The 27,857-nt window shown below is 44.3% G+C and overlaps 1 protein-coding gene across 2 annotated transcripts in view; it reads left to right on the forward strand.

The window, feature by feature from the left end:
• Positions 1-27,857, forward strand: part of LOC144693282 (calpain-3-like) — a 168,230-nt gene that overhangs the window by 120,238 nt on the left and 20,135 nt on the right. The window contains exons 14-18 of one of the 2 annotated variants that reach the window (XM_078563022.1): positions 2,420-2,456; positions 9,443-9,532; positions 10,823-10,900; positions 15,691-15,748; positions 27,608-27,669. In XM_078563022.1, coding sequence (XP_078419148.1) covers positions 2,420-2,456; positions 9,443-9,532; positions 10,823-10,900; positions 15,691-15,748; positions 27,608-27,669 — 325 coding nt within the window. Of the gene's footprint in view, positions 1-2,419; positions 2,457-3,127; positions 3,799-9,442; positions 9,533-10,822; positions 10,901-15,690; positions 15,749-27,607; positions 27,670-27,857 lie in introns of those variants that run through there. The other variant, XM_078563021.1, reaches the window with a different exon arrangement.

Below are 27,857 nucleotides of genomic sequence, written 5' to 3' on the forward strand. Positions count from 1 at the left end.
CTTCCTGTGATTGCCCTGAAGCCATTTGTTTAACTAGGATTGCCATCAGATATTTCAATCTAAACTGGGATTTGGGCCTTCTTGTTTAAACTGGTATTGTCTTAATACTTTATTTATATTTGTTAAAGGCAAATTGTGTTTAACCAACTTGATTGAACTTTTTGATAAGATAATAGAGAGGGTTGATGAGGGTAATGAGGTTGATGTGGTCTACAAGGACTTCTGAAAGGTTTTTGATGAAGTGCCACATCATAGGCTTTCCAACAAAGTTTAAGCCCATGGAATAAGAGGGACAGTGGCATTATGGATATGAAGTTGGCTGAGTGACAGGAAACAGAATGTTGATGAACACTTATTTCTCAGGCTGGAGTCCGGTGGGATTCCCAGGGATCAGTACTAGGGCTACTGCTTTTCTGGACATGTATTAATGACTTAGACTTGGGTATACAGAGCACATTTTTAAAATTTACATATGACACCAAACTTGGAAATATTGTGAACTGTGATGAGGATGGTGATATACTTCAGGAAGACATAGACAGATTGGTGGAATGGGCGGACATATGGAGGATGAAATTTAATGCAGAGGAGTGTGAAGTGATCTATTTTGGTGGGAAGAGCAAGAGAGGCATTATAAAGCAAAGGGCACAATTCAAAAGGGAGTGTGAGAATAGAGAGGGTATGTATGCACAAATCATTGAAGTTGGCAGGGCTGGTTAAAAAAATTTGCGTATGATTCCAGGGATGAGGGAATTTAGCCACAAGGTTGTGTTGGAGAAGTTTGGTTGTTATCCTTAGAGAAGAGAAGGTTGAGAGAAGATTTAATAGAGGTTTCCAAAATCAGGAGGTGTCTAAACAGGGCAGATAGAGAAACTCTTCCCATTGGTGGAAGGGTTGAGAATGACAGGACACAGATTTAAAGTGATTGGAAAAAGAACAAAAAGTGATATGAGGGAAAACTTTTTTACACAGTGAGTGGTTAGGATCTGGAATACACTGCCTGAACGGTTGGTGAAGAGAGATTCAATCATGGCTTTCAAAAAGGAATTTGGTTAAGCACCTGAAGAGAAAGAAAAATGCAGGGCTACAAAGAAAAGGTGGGAGAGTGGGACTAGCTAAATTGTTCTGAGAGAGTTGGCATAGAATCATTGGACCAAATGGCCTCCTTCTGTACTGTAACCATTCTATGATTCTAGCTGTGAGGATGTAGATAAGACTGGCTAGGACTTGTATATCGTCCATCCCTTGTTGCTCCTCAGAAAATGATGGATCTTGTCCAATGAATAATGAGTGGCTTGCTAGACCACTTCTGCGAATGTCAAGAGTCCGACAAATAGTGTGGGATTCGAGTCACATAAAGACCAGACTGGGTATGGGTGTTAGGTTCCTTTTCTGGAAGGATATTAATGAACTAGCTGTATCTTTATGATAATCCAGCATCTTTCATTATCAGTTATTCTGGCATTACCTCACACTACCAGATTTATTAAATTTAATTTCACAACTTGTCACAGCGGAATTTGAACCCATGACCTCTAGCATTCTGGTCCAGGGCCATAACCACTCCCAGTTAAACCAGGATTGTAAGCAGGTATTCCTGTTTATACATCTTCACTGAGCTCTCCTCATATTTGCAAACTGCTGAAACCATGGCTGAAATTTTCAATTCTGAGTCCAGAACCTGGCCGCCAGTTCAATTCTGGGTCCCAACCTCACAGCATTTTCCAGACACTCTCCCAATTAATGGCAGGGAGTGGCCTCACTGTCCAACAAAGGCTTCCAAGGCTGGAGTGCCAATGGGTAGCCTTCCAGCACTGATAAATAGGCAACCCCCACTGGCCGAGGTGGGGGGTGCTGATTCTTGATGGAGAAAGAGAGGAAGCCTTAACATGAAAGCATCCTCTGAAGAAGAGGTCAGTTTTGTTTTTAATCTAAAATGGCCACAGCTGCCCTACCATGATCGTGGGGGGAATATCCAGTCATAGGATGGCCAGTGGCCACAGTAGTGGCCCGCCAGTCATTATGGGTTGGGAGGGGCAGTCCCTCCCCACCCCCCATTTCCTGTTCTGAGCCACCAGGTCGGCCTGGACCACGTCACCCACATTACCGACAGTAAATTCCCGTTGATGCAGGAATGGGGCCTTAATAGACCCTGAAGTTATCAATGATTGGCCTCAATTGACTGCCCACCATGGCCACGAAAGTGGCTTGGAGTTGGGATCATGACGGTGAGCCCGTGGCGCAAAATTACACACCCACCCACCTCTGATCCAGACCCCGCATTAATTTAAAAATCCCAGCCAATCTCACCAGATCATCTTGTGATATCCTAAAGTTAACTACAATATACAACTAGAGGAATTTAGACAAAAAGATTTCATTTCCTAAAATAAATGTATGTGTGATTTATTTATTTCAGGGAAACTGAGAACCAGATCATAGATGACAACCCTGAGGTTTGTACCGTCTTTAATTTTGTTCATCTTTTTGGTTTTGTACACATTTATTGTAACTTTTTATATGTTCTGGTTTTCCAAGAACCCTCCCAGTGCAGCCTCTATTCCCGACAACCTCGGTGACTGCTCATATCTGATAAATTCAACAACCTTTTAATTTTGGAGTTATAGCCAGGAACTGCTTGGGGGCTTTTCTTGCTCCTCTATTTACAAGCAGAAATGTGGTTTCTACCAAACCTTTTCCAAAGTGATGGTGGTGAAGTTGAACAGGAGTAGCTTGAGGAAATTTCCATGTATGTTGACTTGTTTACTTGCCAAATGTGATACATCCCTGAATAGCAACACTCCTTCGTGCCTTTTTCATACTAAATAGGAACTGAGTGGCATAGCAGATTAAAACTGTCCTTTCATGCCTGGGACCTAGGTTAGACTGCAGCCTAAACTGATGGCATCAAAATTCCCTCTGTTTCCTGGCTGTGAGGATCCTTTGTAACTTGTATTTGAGCACCAGCAACCCAGCATGGGCCTCTGGAACATAGTTTGACGTGAGTTACAAATCCCCACTCAGCAAAACCACTGGACATCAGATGCAGAAAATGTAAATGCTGCACAGTACACCTGGCGAGTGAGGAACACTGCTAGGGCAGAGTGAGGAACACTGCTAGGGCAGAGTTGAGCCATTCTAACAATGTTCTAGCTGATCTGGGAGCTTAATGTTGACATTGGATGCCAAAAACAGGAAGAGCTCCATTCTCTAGAACTAACTTGATGGCAGGTAGTGAATAAATCTCCCTGTTTATAGAATGGAGTGGGTGAGCAGTTAAATTGGAGTGGTTTCATGTCCCACTCCGTTTCCACCAATTTCTGACTTAATGCCACTGTCTTTGTGGCAGATGTGGTGCCCAGTGGTTTCAAGCGGGAACTTCATGCACGAATGCTAATCTGGGTCCTGTGAACTCAATAGCACAATAATGGTATTTTGACCCCCCTCCTGAGGCAGTGAAATTTTTCCAACACAAGTAAAATGCTTTCCTTAGTGGGGCCAAGAAAAGCAGTTTCAAGTGGGCAGCTGACTGGCAGCCTGTAAATGAAATCAGGGATTTAAAGTATCTCTGACTTGACATTTTGTACAACCCTGCCACCTTTGCCTGAAACTTATTTCAGCTTAAAATGCACCCCAAAATTCATAAGTATTCAGACTGCTCAGGATTTGTATCTTGGCTGAAAGTATTAATACAACTGCCTCATCCTCTTCTTGATGTTATTTTTATTTCTTCCATGTTCCGAGTGAATAATCTTTCTTTCCCCTCTGCCCAATTGTCTTTTGTCGGCTCAGCTGCAGGTATGTGACCTCTGCTATTGAATGCTTATAATGCTTTATTAGTTTATGGTGCCTGAAAGCGCTTGGATGATTGTGGTTCACTCAGAGGGTAATGCTATCAGTTGATGATGAGTGGGCACAGAAGAATATGTGATGAGGGTGCCCCTTCAGAAGTGGGAAAGATACCTTTGACTCACGAGCACCTACAGGACACATTCAGGAATGAGGGTCTTCCTCCATATTGTTGCTTGGAACAAATGTGCCGTTAGCATTGTAATATGCTCGGGATTGAAGTGTGGAGTGCAGCAAGACTGCCTTCATGTGTGTGACTTTACCTTATAGCCATAGAATGCATTTCTGAGCTTTGTGATCGGGTGTTTAATCACAGCTGGCCCGTCTCTTGAGAATAAAATAGATGCTTGGCAGAGCCAATCAACATGCGATAAGGCTACAGTAATTAGACATTTCCCATCCCTGAAAACTGAGGGGGAGGGGTCAATCTTGAATCTGCAATAGTTTTAAACAGGTGATACTGAGCCAATAACTCTCATATCTGAAATTAGTGGTAAAAAACTGGAGAGTGATGTAAAACAAGGCTATTAGCTTGCTGTATCTTCTTTTACACTGTTATGGAGTCAAGGTCTATGTGTCCAATACTCAGCTTGATGGACTGTGCTTATGTGTCAGGCAAACTGTGTGTCCATCAACCAGAGCAACCCAAACTGGGTTGATTGTACTTGTCTCTCAACACACTGGGATAAATCTTGACTTTGTGCAATAGTGTAAAATTGGTGATTGTGATGGAAATAAAAAGTCAGGAGAAATGTAAAATTACCTACCAACTCTCTATCACCCATTTTGGAATATCGGAGAGTCAAGATTTACCACACTGTATCTAATATGCCGACTAACTCACGGTTAGTGGTTTGTGCCTGTTCCGAAAATGGATTGCGTATCTCACACCCAATCTGCATGTTTCAGTGTGCATGTCTTCTGTCCTACTTGGTGGTTCAGATGAACTAATCCTGGAGTTCATAGGACTTTTGTCAGTCCATGGTGTAAATGCTTAGAAGGAAGGCTTATTTTCCAGGTTCTAAATTATCTATGGGCACCCCACATGAAGGGTCATACTGACTGAAATATTGGGCAGAATTGTCCCAGATTTGCAGACAGTGTGGTAGCAGGCAGGAAAAAAGTTGTTTTACCCACTGGCCACAATGATGGGTTTTCGCACCGTATCATCCCATTGCCACCTCATTAATTATGCAGCCACAGGAAACACGCTGTTTTGCTGGTGGGCAGCCTCCGATTTGCCCGCCACACTGTTATCTCGCCGCCTCCTCATGCAGGGCGCCACATTTAAACTGCAGCCATGTGCACACTTCTCAATGCTTGCAGCCCTGGACTGCTCAGGTGAAGACATGGCCTCAAAAGCCAAGAAGAGTGCAGCACCCCAATTCAGTGACGCATCCCTGGGATGCCTTCTGGACACCGTGGAGGCCTACTGCGGTGTCCTCTACCCCTGCTCTGGCTTCAGGAGGCCCATCAGTCTCACCAGTCTGGCTTGGGAGGTGGTGGCAGAGGTGACCAGTGCCAATGCTGCACAAGTCAGCCATTCAGTGCAGAAAAAGATGAATGATCTCATCCAGGGTAAGGCAAGTATCTTATCACTCTCAACTTACACACTTACAAGGCCATCATACATTCACTGGCATCTTACTCACTGCCAGATCAAGGGGCATCACTCACGAGCATGCTCACATCTCCATCTGGCCTCATCTCCTCTGGAGATTGCCTCCTCAGCCCTCACCACCTTGAGGCCACTTACACAAATCAACATGTGCCCCCACACAGACCTTGGGATACCCCCCTTCCCCAGTACAGCCCTCGCCCTGCAGCCTCTTCTCTTGCCTCAGGCCACTTCTCCCCTATCCCCAGGCAAGCCCAAGCCCTGCAGCCAATGAAAAGCCACCCCTGCCTTATGATTGGCCTGGTAGGTAGAGACCTGCCCGTGAGCCCCCCTTAAAGTGATGTGGTGCTGCCTGCAAAGCCTGGCGCAGATAACCATGAGTGCTGCCCAAAGCAAGATAGGCAAACAAATCTTGAAGTCTCGAGCAAAGTGCAGCTCGCCAGGTGCACGTCGCTTATATATGGTTGTGAAACGTGTCGTCAGGCAATCACGCCGATGTGCCCAGATGATCCAGCATGAGTGGATGATTCCAGTGAGCAGGGTTTGTAATTAGATGCAAATGTATTAAAATGATGTTCCCGATGTGCGGTGGCAGGAAATGTGGTCCGCCATTGACAGGTGGAGCAGACGACCGCAAATTGGTTTCATGTCGGCATGAAACCAATTTTTGGCATTCTCGCCATATTGTCGCCGCCGCCCCCACCCCCCGCCCACCATGATGCCTGACGCCAACAGGGCCGGAAAATTCCGGCCATTGATTCTTGTACCACTCATTCCCAGCTATCAGTTTACAGACCCTTTCAGGATTGAAGTTAAAAACTTTTACATACAAAGGGTGGTAGCAGTTTGGAACTCTCTTCCGTAAACAGCAGTTGATGCTATGTCAACTGTTAATTTTAAATTTGAGATTGATGGATTTTTATTAACCAAAGATATTAGAGAGCATGGGGAAAAGGCAGGTATATGGAATTAGGTCACAGATTAATCATTATCTCATTGAATAGCAGAACAGGCTAAATGGTCTACTCGTGTTCCTATGGCCCCTTGCTCCCCAGTACCTAGCCTACAGGCTCCCTCAACCTAATTATAAACTCACATGCCCTTCTCATTCCCAGTACAAGTGTCCTCTTTCCCCATCGCCCATCCACCAGGCCTTCATCCCCACTTTTTCAGCCTCTCGGCACCACTCTCCCTGACTATAAACCCAAAGACCCCTGTCTTCAACTAGCCTACAGATCCCCAAATCCAAAACCCAAAATGTGGGATACTTTTTCCCTGCCTGTCAAAATGCTAACAGATTTTCTTCCCCAAATACCATTCCATGGACTATCCAAATAGTGCATCATGGATCTCATTTCTGCTCAAACACCAGTTGGAAGCTCAGTACCAACTTACTGTCGCTTCACCTCCCAGAAGCACCTCACCCTTGACGTTGGCTGGCATGGCTAATCTTTGACTTGTCGTTTCCCAACAAACATTTCCAGTACTACCAACTAAGTGGTGCACAGTTCCACATTGCTGGGATGTGGAGTCGTAGATGGTTGCTAACAAGCTGTGTTTCTTGTCAGATCTTGGACAGGTATCGTCTGCAGATAATTCAATCGAACAGATCTTTATGGCCTTTACAGCATATGTATCATATTCTGCATTTATCTATGACAATCAGACAATTTTAATCCTTTCCCCTCCCAGTGATAAAGCTCAAATCACAAACTTATAATTCACAATCAAATCAAGAGAGTGGGGGAAAATGTGCCAAGTGTTAGTTTCAGCCTGGTTTGAAACTAGTTTTGGACAGGTTTCATTCCAGGTTTGGACTGTTATTCTTTAATGCTCCAGTTGGTTGCTGTTGGTCAGGACCACCTCTTAGGGTATAATTATGTATTTTTCTTCTTTGAAAGTTTATTATCTGGATTTTACAGATGTTTTCTTGAAGGATCATTTATTCTCCAGTTTATATGTTAAATCAAGATGCTTATTTTGTTCCCTTTGTAACACATCCCTTTCTCGTAACTGTCCCTTTATAATAGGCACCTACCTGATAATACCCTCTTTATTGCAGACACCTACCTGATAATTCCCTCCATTATAATAAGCCCTTCCTAATAACACCCTTTTTATAACAGGCCCTTTTCTTATAATACCCCTTTTATAAGAGACCCCTTCCTGCCCCTTCCTAATAATGCCTCTTTCAAAACAGACCCTTTTAAGCAACACTCCATTATAATATCGCCCTCAATATAAAACTACATTATAATAATTTCCCTATTTATAACATTACTTTGACAATGGAATCATTCCTTATAACACAAGTTCCTGTTCCTATGGTGTTCCTCACATACAGCAAGACATATCAAAATGCTTGACAAACTGGATGGAAATAATGGTTAACAAATAAGAGGCAGAGAATTGAAAACAGATTTAAGGATCCACAAGAGGTTGTTGAAAATGGGCAGGGAAGGTTAAAGGTGGAGGGACTGAGGGAAGGAATTCCAGTGTGTCTGTAAGAATGGCCACTGAAGGTGGAATGGAGGGAACTGGATAGGAAACTGCCATTGGAGGAATGAAAGTCATCACTGAGGTAGGGTGGTGTGAGGCAGGTCTCAAAATCAATTAGTTGGGGCACACAGAGCCAATGGAGCTTTCCAAGATCAAGGCTAATAGGAGACTGGGTCCGTTTGAGATTGAGGATGTGGTCTGAAACATTTCGTCCTAGTTTTGAGATCGAGTCACAAGGTAATACAAATACAAGCTAAGATTTTGGTATTGATGGAAATGGTGTAGAAATTGGAGGGAGGACTATTTCTTGATAATTTCCATCTGGAATTAAATACCTGCGGATTTAGCTTTAGGGGGTAGAGCAGAGATGTTGAGAGAGTTGGAACCAGAGGCAAGTGCTGTGTGAGAGCCAAAGGGGTGGCTTTAATTATACTGGCACCAGGCTGAATGAAATCTTGGCTTAAACAGGCTGGGCCAGTGGTTCAAGAGTGGAATGACAGTCTTGGGATCGATGTAGGAGGTGGAGGGGCAGAGCTAGGTGTTTTTGGCCTGCACATGGAATCTGATTCCCCCCACCTCCAGATAATATCAACAAGGGATAACATATCAATGATGAATGGGAGGGGATCAATGATGGAGACCTGGAGCAGTGTGGACATGACTATGAAAGCAGAGGAAAAACTATTGAGGAGTAGTTTTAACAATTTCACACTGCTGCTAGGGAGCTAATATCAACATATTTCAATTAATGGCTGATACCCTGCTCACAACTTGTGCAGGCTTGTGAATGCCTTTGCTTCATTACATGCACCTCCTTAAAAAAACCTCATCTATAATACCTTCCTCCTCATGTAACAACTGCATCCCTACTTTTTTGTCAAGTGTCGGTCTCTCCAAAGCAGCTTTGTAATGGATCTAGGGCTCTTGATTCTGAGCAATGTGTGCACAGTTCTAGACATGCTATTGTAGTTGAATATAGGGAAGTGGAAGGAGCGAAAAACTCTACAAATACTTTTAAAGTGTCCAACCCTTCCCCCACCTCCAAAGAAAGCTGTGCCTGAATTGAAATGTCGTAATCTATAAAATAAATGAATAAATGTACCTTATTTTCACTTCATTTTTCCTGCCACTTTTCTTTCCATCTGTACTTCTCTCTCTTTTCTGTGGTTCAGGTCCTGCTGTTATCAGATATCTTCCACTACCGTGCCAAAGTGAATTTAGACGGTGAGTGTGGGGATAATATTCGCCCCCCCCCTAACCCAATGACGGTGAACTGTAGTGCAGCCTGGCTGAGACCAGCCAGCTGAACGCAGGTTGATCAAAGATGGAACTTCACTGCTCTGTATGCCTTATTTCGTGAAGCAAACTGAATGGAACTTGAGTAACTGTACCTTCAAGGCACCTGTCAAACCCATACTGCATCTCCAGCACTCAATCTCTATTTCATCATTTCTAACCACTCCCTCTTTCCTCTAGCCAATCATCTTTGTTTCTGATAGAACTAAGGACACTGTAGACTCGGAGATGGAAAAGGAGAAAAAAACAGAAGACCAGAAAAAGACCAAGGTTTTTCCATGTATTAGCATGGCTTGGACTGTGATAGTCTGAAATGAGTGAAATGTGCTCTGCACTGCTCTTTCCCATCCAGAAAGGACCTTAAATGGCAGACAGATGTTGACACTTAAAATCCTGATGCATCTGAATGGAAAAGGGTCAGAGTATGACAGAGTTCAAGAGTGCCAGGGTAATAGCATGTGCCTGAGCTTCCTGCGAGGATAGAAATCTGGCCTGGCTGAATATAGGGATTTCCTAATACAACTGGAAGTGAACCACTGGAGGAAAACTAGAAGGTGCCTGGGATATGGGAAGAAAGAAGGGCTGAAAATAAATTAATCTCACCAACAGGTCCAGACTCCTAGAGAGAGACAGTCTCACCAATAGGACCAGGCTCCTAGAGAGGGAGAGACAGTCTAACCATCAGTGCCCGATTCCTAGTGAGAGAGACAGTTACATTCAACAGCAAATGCAGTTAAATTAAAACATTTCAACGGCTATTGCCAGAGTCTCTCTTTATAAAGTGTCCTGATTATGAGGCCAGCTTGTCAAAGGGGACCTTTATGGAGATTTTCTCTATTTAGAAGTGATCCTGTGTCCTTCAATCCTTGCTTCTGGATTTACCAGAGTCAGATGTGAATAGAAACACCGTATTCATCTTCTGCCGTGGCTAGGAGGCGAACTGCAATGAATAAATTAGGCCATTCAGGCAGTGCAGCTAGGACAGTCCTGTTTGTGCATCTTGGGAAATAAGCAATATGCTTGTTTATACTTTAACTTTGAGGAAAGAAAACTGTCAGTGTGCAGGACGAATAGTGATTTGAGGCTGAAGGGAATTATATGAGCAGCTGAAGTAAACATGAGTTTTGGTTGGTTTGGAATGTTAACTGAAGTAGCCTAACACTGCAAGGGATGTTTTATGTCAGATTATAAATGTGGTTCTGACTGCTTAAGGCTGACGCTATACAAGAACTATTGGATAGAATTGTCAGTGGCCTTTTGTGGGGCTAAGAACCCTGTTGGTATGTTGACCATCAATATTTTCCAAAGCTGAACATCAGAAGTCTTTTAGAAGAAACAGCCATCAGAGGCCTGTTGACAGGCCACACTGCAGGCTTGCCACAAAAATAGAATCACTGCTTATGCTAGTTGCTGTCAAAGGTTGGGTTTGATGTGGCTTTAACTTTTTAGACTTACCTCAATTGGCTTTTGGCACAAATGTCTTTACTGAGATGCTAAGAGATCCATTCTTGACACATCAGCAACCATATAATATTTGATTTAATTTCTTTCCATGGTCAGCCTTCATCAACAACAGCCAGGGAGGAGAGTGAGGAGGACATGCAGTTCCGCTGTATATTTGAACAGATTGCAGGAGATGTAAGTGTTACTGACTTTTATTAACAATTCCTTCCCAGTGAAGTTGGGAGTTTGGAAATATTGGCCCAGACCTTCCAGCCTCCAGGTCGTCGGAGACCGGACCTATATGCATCGGGACCCCGTGGAAGTCTCAACGTGTTGCCTCCATGGGAATTGCTCAGGAAGTCTGAACTTCCGATGGGCAATGCCCCTGCTCCCCAGGACCCTACAAAAAAAGCTTCCGACTGAACTGGAGTCTGAGACTTCAGACAATTCTAATATACTCACCTACTGACGTAGTTACCAGGAAATGTTAGATAGAAGAATCCTAGTCTAACTCCTGTGTAACTGCACAACTGACGCACTCCAATCACTCATACTGACCTCGCCCCCCCAACTACCTCCCCTGAACCCGATTCTCCCCCAACTTGACCTGACTTGACTAGCCCCACACAAAAGAGGAGGGGGTATCGCAATATTGATCAAGGAATCAATCACAGCAGTAAGGAGGGATAACATCTTAGAAGGCTCCTCAAATGAAGCCATATGGGTAGAACTGAAAATCAAAAAAGGAGCAATCACATTGCTGGGAGTGTACTATAGGCCCCCAAACAGTCAGAGAGAAATAGAAGAGCAGATATGTAGGCAAATTTCAGAGAAGTGTAAAAATAATAGGGTAGTAATAGGGGGGGATTTCAACTTCCCCAACATTAACTGGGTTAATCATAGTGTGATAGGTTTAGAGGGAGCAGAATTCTTAAAATGCATCCAGGAGAGCTTTTTAAGCCGGTATGTAGAAGGTCCTACAAGAGAGGTCCTGGACTTAATTTTAGGGATTGAAGCCGGGCAAGTGGTAGAGATATCAGTGTGGGAGCATTTTGCAGATAGTGAACATAACTCTGTTAGATTCAAGCTTGTTATGGAAAAGGACAAGGATGAGCCATAAATCAGAGTTCTAAATTGGGGGAAGGCCTATTTTAATAAGATCAGATATGATTTGGCCAGAATGAACTGGGAGTAGCTACTTTTAGGTAAATCTGCTTCAGAGCAGTGGGACTTATTCAAGAAAGAAATAGGGAGAGTACAGGGCTAACATATTCCAGTAAAGATTAAGGGATAAAGGGAGGGACTAACAAATCCAGGGAACCCTGGATGTTGAGGGATATACAGGGTTGGATAAAGAGAAAAAGGGAGGCTTATGGCAGATACTGAGGGGTCAAAACAGCGGATGCCCCAGAGGAGTATAGAATGTGCAGGGGGGGACTTAAAAAGGAAATTAGGAGAGCAAAAAGGGGGCATGAAAAAACATTGGCAGGTAAAATAAAGGAAAATCCAAAGTTATTTTACAAGTACGTTAAGAGTAAGAGGATAACTAGGGAAAGAGCAGGGCCCATTAAGGACCATAGTGGTAATTTGTATGTGGAAACCGAAGATGTAAGTAGGGTTCTAAAAGAATACTTTGTGTCGGTGTTCACAAGTGAGGGGGACGAAGTGGGAATGGAAATCAGGCAGAAGGACTGTGATATAATTAAAGAAATTAGCATAGAAAGGGAGGAGGTTCTGAGTGGTCTGGCAGGCTTAAAAGTAGATAAATCTCCAGGCCCGGATGAAATGTATCCCAGGCTGTTGAGTGAGGCAAGGGAGGAGATAGCAGGGGCGATGGCAATAATTTTCAATACCTCTCTGGCCACGAGGACTACTGGACAGTCGATGTGGTACCGTTATTCAAGAAGGGAGAAAGGGATCAACCAGGGAACTACAGGCCAGTCAGTCTAACCTCAGTGGTGGGTAAACTATTGGAAGCAATTCTGAGGGACAGAATTAATCTACACTTGGAGAGGCAGGGATTAATCAAGGACAGTCAGCATGGTTTTGTCAAGGGGAAGTCATGACTGACCAATTTGATTGAGTTTTTCAAAGAGGTTACCAGGTGTGTAGATGAGGGCAATGCATTTAACGTAGTTTACTTGGACTTCAGCAAGGCTTTTGATAAGGTCCCACATGGGAGACTGATAACGAAGGTAAGAGCCCATGGGATCCGAGGCAATTTGGCAAATTGGATCCAGAATTGGCTGTGTGGCAGGAAGCAGAGGGTGATGGTGGAGGGGCATTTTTGTGACTGGATGCCTATGTCCAGTGGGGTTCCACAAGGATCGCTGTTGGGTCCCTTGCTGTTTGTGGTATATATAAACGATTTAGACTTGAATGTAGGAGGGTTGATCAGTAAGTTCGCGGATGACACGAAAATTAGTGGGGTGGTAAATAGTGAGGAGGATAGCGTTAGATTACAGGAGGATATAGACGGGCTGGTCAGATGGGCTGATCAGTGGCAAATGGAATTTAATCTGGATAAGTTTGAGATGATGCACTTGGGCAGGACAAACAAGGCACGGGAATACACGATGAATGGTAGGACCCTGGGAAGTACCGAGGATCAGAGGGACCTTGGTGTGCATGTCCACTGGTCCCTTAAGTTAGCGGGACAGGTAGATAAGGTGGTTGAGAAGGCATATGGGAAACATGCATTTATTAGCCACGGCATGGAGTATAAGAGCAGGGAGGTTATGCTAGAACTGTATAAAATGCTGGCTAGGCCACAGCTAGAGTATTGCGTGCAGTTCTGGAATCCACATTATAGGAAGGATGTGATTGCACTAGAGAGAGTGCAGAGGAGATTTATCAAGATGTTGCCTTGGCTGGAGAGTTTTAGTTATGAGGAGAGATTGGATAGACTGGGGTTATTTTCCTTGGAACAGAGGAGATTGAGGAGGGACATGACTGAGGTGTATAAAATTATGAGGGGCATAGATAAGGTAGACAGGAAGGAACTTTTCCCCTTGCTGGTGGGATTAATAACCAGGGGGCATAGATTTAAGGTAAGGGGCAGGAGGTTTAGAGGGGGTGTGAGGAAGAATTTTTTCACCCAGAGGGTGGTGGGAATCTGGAACTCACTGCCTGAAAGGGCGGTAGAGGCAGAAACCCTCATAACATTTAAGAAGTATTTGGATGTGCACTTGCGATGCCATGGCATACAAGGCTATGGGCCTAGTGCTGGAAAATGGGATTAAAATAGTTAGGTACTTCGTTGACTGGCACTGACTCGATGAGCCAAAGGGCCTTTTCCTCTGCTGTAGACCTCTATGACTCTATGACCCCTCAGCAGACCTGACTAGCCCCCCAACTGGCAACCCCTCCCAATCTGATCTAACCCCTGACCCACCTACCCACTCACTCCTACCCACCTGCCACCTACCTACCTACCACTTTACCCACCTGCCTTCCCACCACCCTATCCAACTACCACCTCACCCACCCTTCAACCCCACCCACCTTCCGCCCTACCCACCTACCACTTCACTCACTTGACACCCTACTCACCTACCACCCCACTCATCTACCACCCTACCACTTGCCACCCTACTACCCTACCCGCCTGCCATTCTACAACCCTGCCTACGCATTACCTCACCTACCTACCCACTTAGCTCACCCATCTTACCCACTTACCTCACCCACCTAGCCACTTTACCATACTATCCATTCACTCATTCATCTACTCACACATTCACGGATGCACTGACATTCATCCATACCCATTCAGTAACATTCACACTGGACATTTAAAATTACCTTACACCAGCTTCTGTGCTGATTCTCTTCACTGCTCAATGCGATTTCTGTGCTGAGGGAGTTCTTCTGCATTGTGGATCAGAAGTCTGGTCTTTTTAAATGTATCCAGGTAAGTGGTTAGTTTTCAAACTGATCAGCGTTGGATGAAGTGGTTCTGACGCTGATTGGAGAATTTGGGCCGTTCATTAAGAGAAATTATTGTGTATTTCTATTATCTCATATCAAAAATTGAATCCCAAAATGGGTGTGGGTGCTAGGGGACTGGGGGGGATTGCAAATGTTACCCTGAATCAGAAAAGAGGAGGGGGATAAACTTGACAACTACAGACTAGTCAGTCTAACACCTGTGGTGGGGAAACTTTAAAGCCAAAATTTCCAAGAAAAAATTAACTATCACTTGGGAAAATATAAATTTATAAATATCAGCTAGCACAGATCTGTTTAAGGCAAGTCATGTTTGACTAACTTGATTGAATTCTATGATGCAGTAACAGAGAGGGTTGATGAAAGTAGTGTAGTTAAAGTAGTGAATATGCAATTTCAAAAGCTGTTTGATAATTACTACACAAAAGACATAATAGCAAAATAGAAGGCCATAGGCAGCATGGATAAAAAATTGGCTAAGAGACAGAAAGCAGAGGATAGTGGTGAAAGTTTGTTTTTCAAACTGGAGGGAAATATCCAGTGATGTCCCTCAGGGCTTAGTATTAGGAACACTCCTCTTTTTGATATATACTAATGTCCTGAACTTGGGTTTGCAGGACATAATTTCTAACTTTCCAAATGACACAAAACTCAAAATTGGTGTAAACAGTGACAAAGCTCAGGAGGATATAGACAGGTGAAATGAGCAGAGACATGCTAGATGAAATTTCACACAGAAATGTGAAGTGATACATTTGATACAAATAAGGTGGAAAGGCAATATAAACTAAATGGCATAATTTTAAAGGGGGTGCAGGAATAGCATCCTGACATCAGTTGCTGACACTGATTGTGATATTCTCACCAGGTGCAGCAAAAAACTGTCAAATGGATGTTTTTCATTACTTTGACAGGCCTAAGGGACAGTCGTTTGTGTGTCAGAGCAACAACAAATGCTGGTGTGTTAATGTGGAGGAAAGGCAAACTCTGGGGCAAGTCTGTAACAAAATGTAAGTGTTCTATTTTGTTCATCACAGGACATGCAGATCACAGCATCTGAACTGAGGAATATACTAAACCGTGTTGTTAAAAAACGTAAGTACTAATTGAACAAGAAACTTAATACTAACCCTCATCAGTACAGTAAGGTCGTGTGAGATAATGCCCAGCACCTGCACCATTACCTCTGGAGGATGTCCTTTACCTCATCCGCATGCTGCCTTTGGTGACGTTTTTTTAAATTCATCCATGAGATGTGAGCGTCACTGTCAAGATTAGTATTTATTGACCATCCCGAACTGCCCTTGAGAAGGGGTGGCAAGCCACCTTCTTGAACCACTGAAGTTCATGTGGTGTACCCACAGTGTTAATAGGGAAGAGCTGCAGGATTTTGACCCAACAACAGTGAAGCAACAGCAATATAGTTCCTAGTCAGGACGATTTTTAAAAATTTGTTCATGGGATGTGGGCTTCGCTGGCTGGACCAACATTTATTGCCCATCCCTAGTTGCCCTTGAGCAGATGGTGGTTGAACCGCTGCAGTCCATGTGGTGTAGGTACACCCACAGAGCTGTAGGAAGGGTGTTCCAGGATTTTTACCCAGCGACAGTGAAGGAATGGCGATATATTTCCAAGTCAGGATGGTGAGTGACTTGCAGGGGAACTTCCAGGTGGTGGTGTTCCCATCTATCTGCTGCCCTTGTCCTTTTAGATGGTAGTGGTCGTGGATTTGGAATGTGCTGTCAAAGGAGCCTTAGTGAATTCCTTCAGTGCATCTTGTAAATGGTACACACTGCTGCTACTGTGCATCGCTGGTGGAGGGAGTGAATGTTTGTGGATGTGGTGTCAATCAAGCAGGCTGCTTTACCCTGGATGGTGTCAAGATTCATGAGTGTTGTGGGAGCTGCACTCATCCAGACAAATGGGGAGTATTCCATCACGTTCATGACTTGTGCCTTCTAGATGGTGGACAGGCTTTGGGGAATCAGGAGGTGAGTTACTCATCGCATGATTCCTAGCCTCTGACCTGCTCTTGTGGCCACAGTATTTATGTGGCTAGTCCATTTCAGTTTCTGGTCAATGGTAACCCCCAGGATTTGATTGTAGGGGGATTTAGTGATGGCAATGCCATTGAACATCAAGAGGCGGTGGTTGGATTCCCTCTTGTTGGAGATGGTCATTGCTTGACTTGTGTGGCGTGAATGTTATTTGCCACTTGTCAGCCCAAGCCTGGATATTGTCCAGATCTTGCTGCATTTGGACATGGACTGCTTCGGTATCTGAGGAGTTGCGAGTGGTGCTGAACATTGTGCAATCATCAGCGAACATCCCCACTTCTGACCTTCTGATGGAAGGAAGGTCATTGATGAAGCAGCTGAAGATGGTTGGGCCGAGGACACTACCCTGAGGAACTCCTGCAGTGAAGTCCTGGAGCTGAGATGACTGACCTGCAAAAACCACAACCATCTTCCTTTGTGCTAGGTATGACTCCAACCAGCGGAGAGTTTTCCCCCTGATTCCCATTGACTCCTGTTTTGCTTGGGCTCCTTGATGCCACACTCGGTCAAATGCGGCCTTGATGTCAAGGGCAATCACTCTTGCCTCACCTCGTGAGTTCAACTCTTTTGTCCATGTTTGAACCAAGACTGTAACGAGGTCAGGAGTTGAGTGAACCTGGCGGAACCTAAACTGGGCATCAGTGAGCAGGTTATTGTTGAACAAGTGCCACTTGATAGTACTGTTGATGACCCCTTCCATTTCTTTACTGATGATCAAGAGTAGACTGATGGGGCAGTAACTGGCTGGGTTAGATTTTTTGTGTACAGGACATACCTGGGCAATTTTCCATATAGCCGGGTAGATGCCAGTCTTGTAGCTGTACTGGAACAGCTTGGCTAGGGGCGCGGCAAGTTCTGGAGCACAAGCCTTCAGTACAATTGCCAAAATATTGTCAGGGCCCATAGCCTTTGCAGTATACAGCACCTTCAGCCATTTCTTGATATCACGTGGAGTGACCCGAATTGACTGAAGGCTGGCATCTGTGATGCTGGGGACCTCATGAGGAGGCCGAGATGGATCATCCACTTGGCACTTCTGGTTGAAGATTGTTGCAATTGCTTCAGCCTGTCTTTTGCACTGATGTGTTGGTCTCCTCCATCATTGAGGATGAGGATATTTGTGGAGCCTCCTCCTCCAGTGAGTTGTTTAATTGTCCACCACCATTCTCGACTGGATGTGGCAGAACTGCAGAGCTTAGATCTGATCCGTTGGTTGTGAGATCACTTAGCCCTGTCTATCACTTGCTGCTTGTGCTGTTTGGCATGCAAGTAGTCCTGTGTTATAGCTTCACTCGGTTGACACCTCATTTTTAGGTATGCCTGGTGCTGCTCCAGGCATGCCCTCCTGCACTCATCATTGAACCAGGGTTGATCCCCTGGCTTGACGTTAATGGTAGAATGGGGGATATGCCGGGCCATGAGGTTACAGATTGTGTTCGAGTACAATTCTGCTGCTGCTGATGGCCCACAGTGCCTCATGGATGCCCAGTCTTAAGTTGCTAAATCTGTTTGAAATCTATCCCATTTAGCAATGTGGTAGTGCCACACAACACGATGGAGGGTATCCTCAATGTGAAGGTGGGACTTCGTCACCACAACGACTGTGCAATGGTCACTCTTACCAATATCATCATGGACAGATGCATCTGTGGCAGGCAGGGTGGTGAGGATGAGGTCAAGTATGATTTTCCCTCTTATTGGTTCCCTCACCACCTGCCGCAGATCCAGTTTAGCAGCTATGTCACTTATGACTCGGCCAGCTTGGTCAGTAGTGGTGCTACTGAGCCACTCTTGGTGATGGACATTGAAGTCCCCCACCCAGAGTACATTCTGTGCCCTTGCCACCCTCAATGCTTCCTCCAAGTGGTGGTCAATATGGAGGAGCACTGATTCATCAGCTAAGGGACAGCGTAACGTGGTAATCAGCAGGAGGTTTTCTTGCCCATGTTTGACCTGATGCTATGAGACTTCATGGGGTCTGGAGTCCTGACTGTATACCACTGTGCCACCACCTCTGCTGGGCATGTCCTGGCTGGACAGTGATGGTGATGGTAGTGTCTGGGACATTATCTGTAAGTTATGAATCTGTGAGGATGACTATGTCAGGCTGTTGCTTGACTAGTCTTTGAGACAGCTTTCCCAATTTTGACACTAGCCCCCAGATGTTAGTAAGGAGGACTTTGCAGGGTTGACAGGGTTGAGATTGCCATTATCGTTTCTGATGCCTTCGTCCATCCGATTTCATTCCTTTTTTGTGACTTTGTAGTGGTTTGTTACAACTGAGTGGCTTGCTAGGCCATTTCAGAGGTGTGGTTCTGGAGTCACATGTAGGCCAGACCAGGTAAGACAGGGTAGGACAGATTGCCTTCCCTAAAGGACATTAGTGAACCAGATGGGTTTTTGCGACAGTCGACAATGGTTCCATGACTTTTAATTCCAGATTTTTTTATTAATTTCAAATTCCACCATCTGCTGTGATGGGATTTTAACCCGGGTCCCAGAGCATTACCCTGGGCCTCTGGATTACTAGTCCAATACCACTACACCATCGCCTCTCCCAGGGAGCTTAAAGGGGAACTTGAACGTTGTGGTGTTCCCATGCAACTGCTTCCCTTGTTCTTCTAGGTGTTGGAGGTTGTGGGTTTGGAAAGTGCTGCTGACGGTGCCTTCATGAGTTGCTGCAATGCTTCTTCTTGATGGTACATACTGCTGCCACCACACATTGGTGGTGGAGGGAGTGAATGTTTTAGGTGGTGGCTGGGGTGCCAATCAAGTGGGCTGCTTCATCTTGGATGGTGTTGAGCTTCTTGATTGTTGTTGGAGCTGTACTCATCCAGGAGAGTGGAGAGTATTCCATCACACTCCAGTCTTGTGCTTTGCAGATGGTGGCTTTGGAGAGCAAGGAGATGAGTTACTTGCTGCAGAATTACCCTGATCTGTTATTGTTGCCGTAGTATTTATATGGCTGGTCCAGTCAAGTTTCTGTTCAGTGGTCAAAGAGCCATTTACAACACAGAAGGTGGCCAAATTGATAGAGGTGTGCAAGATTATGACAGGCATAGTTAGGGTAGACACAGAAAAACTGTTCCCATTAGCTGATGCTACAAGGACTAGGAGACATAGATTCTGGGCAAGAGATGCAGGAGGAATGTGAGGAAAAACTTTTTAATGCAATGAGCGATGATGACCTGGAAGGTATTCTATTTCAAAACGCTTACCATCCTCAAAGTCGCACTTTTGTGGGCATTTTCAAAATGTGACCGTTGTCTGAAAATGTTCTGAAAATCGTGTCCCCATGATGACCTGGAACTTGCTGTCCATGGGGGTGGTGGAAATGGGAACAATCAACAATTTCAAAAGGAAATTGGATGGGCGCTTGAAGGAAATAAACTTGCCAAGTGAGATGGTTAGATTCTCTGTTTTTCAAATGGTCATTACCTGGCATTTGTGTGGTGCAAATGTTAATTGCCACTTATCAGCCTACACCTGAATGTTGTCCAGATCTTGCTGCATGTGGGTGCAGACTGCTTCAGTCTCTGAGGAGTTGCAAATGGTACTGAACACTGTGTAATCAGCAAGCATCCCCACTTTTGACCTTATGCTGGAGGGAAGGTAATTGATGAAGATGGTTGGGCCTAGGACATAATCCTGAGGAACTCATGCAGCAATGTTGTGGGACTGAGCTGATTAGCCTCCATCAACCACAACCATCTTCCTTTGTGCTGGGTATGACTCCAGCCAGTGGAGAATTTTCCCCTAATTTGAATTTACTTTAATTTTGCTTGATGCCACACTTGGTCAAATGCTGCCTTGATGGCAAGGGCAATAGCTCTCACCTCACTCTGGAATTCAGCGCTTTTGTCCATGTTTGGACCAAGGCTAGAATGAGGTCAGCTAAATGGTCCTGGTGGAACCCAAACTGAGCATTGGGAGCAGGTTATTGCTGATTAAGAGTCACTTAATACCACTGTCAATGACACCTTCCATCACTTTGCTTATGACTGAGAATAGACTGAAGGAGCAGTAAATGGCCTGATTTGATTTGTCCTGCTTTTTATGGACTGGGTATACCTGACCACTTTTCCACATTGTCAGGTAGATGCCAGTGTTGTAGCCATACATCATCCAGAGGGTCCCAGTATCTACTCAATCCATTACTCCTTCTTTGCCTTCCTGCGTTGCTGCCTCTTTGCAAGCAGCAACATTAATTGTTGTATCTTCCTCTCTTGGTGACTTTCTCGCCCAGCATGTCCGCTGTACCCCACACACCATTGCTTTCTTTGATTCTACCAGTGGATCAATCATTGTCCCTCTCTGCCTTTCTCTACAGCATGTCCATTCACTTCTAAACAAAGCCCTTGCCATCCCTGACTTATTGTGGACAATTGCATTTACACTGGTTTTAACTGCAGTTTGGTTCATGGGTGGTGATCCGTATTTGTCCCTTCTTAATGCCTTTTTATCTACCTCGATTCTTCACTCTCTGCACTGGCCAAACCACTGTTGTGACAGTGTGACGCTTATCACCAAATTACACCTTGCCTTCTCCCACTATTCTTTCTTCTTCTTTGAACGCGTTGTTCCACTCCTCCCACTTTATCTTTAAAATCTTTGCTGACTATTATGTACCTCACCCCCAAACCAATGGTGGTAGGCACCTCATTATTCGAGTACGTACACGTAAGTGGCTTTGTTGTCTTCTGTGGATTCGTTCACAACTGCAGAGCCCGATGCAAGGTTGGCATGATGTTCTCAGAACTGACAGTTCATGGTGTTGTTATTGGTGCTTGGGGAAGCTTCTGCAGCTGCACCACCTCTGACCTTTGTGCAGGTTGGATGTTGCAGATTCAGCGTAGATGGTCCTTGAAGCTTGCTGAACCAAATTTCAGTGCTTATCTCCACATGGGCTGTTCGGCTGCAGTGCTTTCCCAGGAGAGGCGGTCTGCAAGGCATACATTTGTAAGGCCATTTTTGAGGGTGTCTTTGCATTGTTTGTCCTGACCACTTTGATGTCATTTGCCCTGAGACAGTCCCCCAGTGAAGATCTGCCTAGGGAATCTTTAGTTAGCCTTATGAGAGACCTGGCTTGCCCATCTAAATTGAATTTTGTGGAGGGTGTTCTCCATGTTGTTGAGCCCAGCACAATGAGGGGCTTCATTGTTTATGATTTTGTCCTGCCATCGAATTTTCAAGGTGGACCTCAGTTGTCTATGGTGGAAATGTTCCAGACCTTTGATGTAGTGCCTACAGCAAACCCAGGATTCTGCGCCATACTGCAGGGTGGTGAGGACAATGGCTTGGTAGAGTTTAATTTTAATCTTCAGCTTAATGCCATGCTGCTTCCAGACATGATCATGGAGTTGACCATAGGTAAAACTTACTTTCTGGATGCATGCATTGATATCTTCATCAATAGTGACATCCCCAGAGAGCACACTATCAAGGTATGAGAATTTTTCTACAATCTTGAGACTGATGCCATCAAAGGTTATGTCTGGTGCTTCATAGCATGTGCCTGTTGCTGGCTGAAACATAACCTTGGTCTTGGAGACACTGATTTGAAGACCAAAACTTTTGGCAGCACTCGACAATTTGTTTACCATTTGTGGGCAGCTAGGCCACAGTCATCTGCATAGAGATGCTCTCTGATTGCTGCCTCAATGACTTTGGTGGAGGCATGCAGTCTGGGGAGATTGAAGAGCTTCCCTGAACAGAACTTAATATTGATACTTTCAGGCATGTTTTTGGTGGCTTCCTTAAGCATTGCAGCAAAGAAGGAATTGAAGAGTTGGGGAGCCATGATATATCCTTGCTTTACTCCGTTGGTTACCACAAAGGCATCAGACACCTCACCACATACATAAATATGAACATGCAGTAGGCGCAGGATTTTGACAACTTGTTTGGACATCCAAGTGCTGTAGTGCAGGTTGGCTCACACTATCAAAAGCTTTAGTTAGGTCTATGAACATCATATACAGACTCTGATGTTGCTCTCTGCACCTTTCTTGTGGTTGTCTTGCTGCAAACACCATTTCAGCTATTCCCCAGTTAGCCTAAAACGACACTGATTCAGGGAGGACATCACCTACAAGGCTGTCTCATAGACATTTTAATCGGATCCTTCCTGCGGTTGAGAGAAGCTTTAATCCTCGGTAGTTGTTGTATACATATTTGGATCCTTTCCATTTCCAGAAATTGATACACTTGAAGACAGCTGTAATCTTGTTAACAAGCTATGTACTATTACACTCTCAAATCTCTGCTGGAATACGTCCGGGCAAGGGATTTTGCCTTGTTTGGTTGATTTGATTGTCTTTTTCACCTCCGCTGTGGAAAGAGAAAGATTCAGGCTTTCTTTCCCAGGCAAATGCTCAGTTTGGTGTAGAGAGTCTGTTGAGGAGCTCAGCGAAGTGTTCACTCCACCTTTCCATTACATCTGTCTTATCAGTGATTAGTTCATTTCCATCAGCTGTTAGGGTGGGAGCAAAGATTGTGGTGGGTGGGCCATACACAGTTTATGGCAGATTGTAAAAACACGATCATGCATCCCAGCTAGATGTTGCAGCTCATCAGCTTTTGTGTTCCACTATTCATTCTACATTTCTCTTAAAGCACACTGGAGCTTGTATTTAGCATTTTTTAAGCAATGGTTTGATTCTATGTTGTTGACTATGGGGCTACTAGAAGACTTGCATTTGTGAGCTGTTTCTGTTTGAGAAGATGAGAGATTTTTCATCATTCTCATCAAATCAGTCTTGGTGCTTATGTTTGCAGAATCCAAGGATGTCTACAGAAGTCTTGAAGATCTGATCACAGAGCTATTTCTATTCATCTTCTATGTCACTTGGGGGAAGGACGGTCAAATTGCGGAGTGGTGTCAAGTTGTATAGCAAGATCTGTGGTAATACTAGGGTTCTTGAGGAGTTTGACATCTAACTTTGATCATGCTGGCAAGTTGATTTACAAAGTTTTGACTGGATCTTTAGTCTCAGCTTGATGTGGATCAGTTGTGGTTTGTCCTGACATGGCACAAGCTATCTTGACGTCAGCCTTTTCCTTCTGTCTGAAAAGCACAAAGTTGAGGAGATGCCAATACTTAGATCGTGGATGTTGACAGGTTGTAATGTATTTTCCTTTTGAATGGAACATGACATGCTTCACAACACCAAATGTAGGAGAGTTCCATTAGAGTTTTCCTTTCCAACTCCATGTTGACCAATGATTCCTGCCCATGTGATGTGGTCATGTCCAACTCTGGCATTGAGATCACCCAAAAGGACAATTTTGTCATCTTTGGGGATTAATTGTAGGAGATGGTCCAGATCATCATAGAACCTTTCCTTTACATCATCATTGTCTGGGCATATGCACTTATGAATATTGCATGTCTCCCATGTTGTTGCAGGGGAAGGTGTAGGCTCATCAGACATTCATTGATGCCTTTGGGAGGGTTTTCCAGATCCTTTGTAATTTCTCTCCTGATGGCAAAACCAACCCCTACCTCTCTATGTTCTGTAGAAGATAGATCACTCAAAAAGAAAGTGTATCCTACTCCTTTTCCTTCAAGCTGGCATGTTCCTCCTGCTAGTCTTGTCTCACTAAGGGCAGCAATGCCTATGGCATTCCGGCTAAGTTTCTGGGTTACTAGAGCTGAATGAAGTTCAGATCTACTGGTTTGACAGTCAAGTAGGGTGCGGACATTCCAACAAACCACTGTCATGGTTGGTGACTTCGTATTTGTCTTTCCTTTCTTCTGTAGTTTCTTGCTGCTGGATTGAGTCGCTCCCAGCTGCGTTATGATGAGCAGTAATGTAAGAAGCAGGCTTTGTTTAGGCCTCTTTTATCAGCCCCTCCAGTGAAAACCAGCCAGTTATGCATCCCTAAATAGGACAGCTATGCTGCCTGACGCTGATGGTGCTTCCAAGTACACCTAGCCATCACCTAATGACTGCCTACACATGTTGAGGACTACAACTTCCAGTATGACTGCACCTGTCATTTTGCCCGCTTCACATCGCCGTAGAACTTGGTTGTATACCTACAGGTCACACTTCACAGCTAAACCTACACTAAGGAATCTGATTATATTGGAGTAAAGGTGTGTACTGCTCTCTCGACTACTTTTGCATGATCCCAGAAGCGAGGAGGATCCAAGATGTCTAGGTAGCTTGGTGGCTGCAGTAGATGGCTGGTACAAGGTGTTTTCCTGCTTTTGTCCCTTGCTGCAGTCCACGTTGTGCTGCCATTGTGCTACATCTGCCAATAATACCAAGTACCTGTAGGTGTCGCATTCATGCCACAATGCACTTTGTTTCATCCTTCCAACATCTGTCCCTCCACTGTGAGGTAGACGTTAACAGGGTCCACCACAAGGATGGGTGGATAGGACTACACTTCAAATCCTATTGCACCCCCAGCCCCTAGCCACGCCCCAAGTTTCTCACAGGGATATCTGCTGTTCCTTCCTCCTTCAACGTTCTTCATGCTCAGTGATTTCAATCTTCATCTCAGCTCCTCTCCCCCTCTCCCCTCTGAATTCGTTCATCTCCTATCTTCTCTTAATCTCTCATCCCTGTATCAGGCAATATTGGACTTCACTGTCCTTTCTAGAAATTGTCCACTATTCTACGAACATCTGGGGGTGCAGACACAACTCCAGCTTCTTTTCTCCACCATGTAAACTTCTTAAACCCCAATGCTCTGCTCATCCACTCTCATCTCCAGTAACAAGTGCAAGAAGTTCATAAATCCTTCAACACTTAAACTGAGCTGTCTGTCCAGCTGCTTCTGTTGCCTCTCTTTGTCCTCTAAGCCAAATCTCTCCCTAGCTCTCACCACCCAACTTCCTTTCCTGGCCCCCATGCTGATTGATGTTGTATATGGTTTTCCTTCTCGAGGTATGTCCAACTCGCTTTTAAAATTGATGTAAACAATACCTCGCATCAATCATCTATTCCTGAAACCCTCAACTATGTCTTTGTCACCTGCAGAATTGACTATTCCAAGGACTCCTGACAGGTCTCCCTTTCTCCAGCCTCCACAAACTCCAGCTCTTCCAAAATTATGTATCTTGTACTCCACCAAGTGCTGCTTACCTATCACCCCAGTGCTTGCCAATCTACATTGGCTTTTGGAAATCAAACGCTTCAGATTTTAAATTCTCATCCTTCTGTTTCAATTCCTTCATGCCATGTCCCTCCCTATCTCTGTAACTCTTTCAGCCCTACAGTCCTCTGAGAACTCTACACTTCCCCTACTCTGGCACCACCATTGTTAGCCTTGCCTTCAACTGTCTGGATGTCTGGAATACTCTTCTTAAACCTCTTCACCTCTCCATTAAGACTATTTTTGAAACTCACATCTTTAGCAAAGCTGGTGTGGAGCCTTTGCTCAGTGGGTAATACCCATGCCTCTGATTCACAAGATTGTGGATTCATAATCTAGAGACTTGAGCACAGAATCTAGGAAGACACCGCTCCAGCGCTGAGTGTTTGAGCTGCTGTCTTTCAGATGAGATGTTAAACCTGAATCCCCCTCTCAGCTGGACATAAAAGATCACATGACATTAATTTGAAGAAGAGCAGGGGAATTCTCCCTGCTGTCTCCCAATTGTTTGGCCTCTTGGCTTCTAGTCTGGAAAAGCCTTGATTTTAAATTTCTCATCCTTGTTTCCAAAGCCCTCCATGGTTTCAACACTCAATTTCTCTATAATCTCGTTCAGCTCTAAAACCCTCTGAGATCGCTTTGCTCCTCCAATTGTGACCTTTTGCCCATCCCCGATTTTAAGCACACTACTGGTGATAGCTGTGCCTTCAACTACCTATGTCCTAAGCATTGGCATTCCCTCCATAAACCTCTCCCTCTCTCTACTTGTCTTCCTCCCTTTAAGACATTTAAAAAAATATTTTACCAAGCTTTTGGTATCCTCATATACTTCAGTTGATAATGCTCCTGTAAAGTGCCTTGAGATGTTTTACTATGTTAAAAACGTGATATAAGTGCAAGCTGTTGTTGCTGTGGGACTTGGCTTTGTGTAAATTGGCTGCTATGTTTCCTACATTACTGCAATGACCAGATTTTTAAATATTTAATTGACTGCAAAGCTGTTTGGGATGTCCTGAGATTGTGAAAAGCACTATATGAATTTACTTTCTTCTTTGTATTTTTGCTCACCACTCCAAATATCACTCTTTTTGGCATAGTGTGCTTTTCTGTCTCAATGAAGCACTGTGTTTTGTTCTACTTTAAAAGTCTCTATATTATTGCAGTTTGTTATTCTTGTTGAGTGTGTATTGATTAGTGGGACCTCCCACCTGTGTGAAAGATTGTCAGTACAGTGCACACTGGTTAATGGGACCACTCAACTGTGTGAGTGATTGTCAATGCAGTAAACACTGATTAGTGGAACTCCTTGACTGTATGAGAGATTATTAGTACAGTACCTACAAGTTAATGGTGAAGGATGATTCCAAAGCCAGTCTTTACTCAGGATAGATTTATTCACAGAGTGACTCCTGACTCCTTCCACTCCCGTGTCAGTAAGTGTCTCTTTGCATGTGCTCAAGTAACCATCCAATCAATGCCCTTTACTTGCATTACTTAACTTCAGTTGAAACAATTCACAAATGAGACCTCTCAGTTGTGTGACAGATTGTTACGACAGTGCACACTGATTAATAGGACCCCAGAGTGTGTGGGAGATTGTCAGTACAATGCATATGGTTATCTGATGCCCCGGACTATGTGAGAGAAGGTTTGCACTCCTAGTGCAGTAGGAGATAATTTCCTGTTCCTTTTCTCCTTCAGTCCTTTCCTTTACACAATGTTTAAAATGTTTATTCCTTTGATATGTGATGCAATGATTCTGAATATTAGCTGTTCTTTCTCCTCACAGGCAAGATGAAAACTGAAGGGTTCGTACTCGAGTCTTGCCGCAGTATGGTTGCCCTCATGGATGTATCCTTTCCTTTTCCCCATTACATTCATTATTCTTTCATAGGCAATTGTCTTAGGTGGCTTTGCCTTTACTTCAGACCAAACTGAGTGCCTGGATTCAATGATGCAATGATGCAAGTTGGTTGGAATTGTGTCATTGACTCTGCCAAAGGCTTAGGGGAGCAGTGCATTGTCAGCATGAAACTTGA

The sequence above is a fragment of the Cetorhinus maximus genome, chromosome 18, assembly GCF_964194155.1.
Source record: "Cetorhinus maximus chromosome 18, sCetMax3.hap1.1, whole genome shotgun sequence".
NCBI classification, from domain to species: Eukaryota; Metazoa; Chordata; class Chondrichthyes; order Lamniformes; family Cetorhinidae; genus Cetorhinus; species Cetorhinus maximus.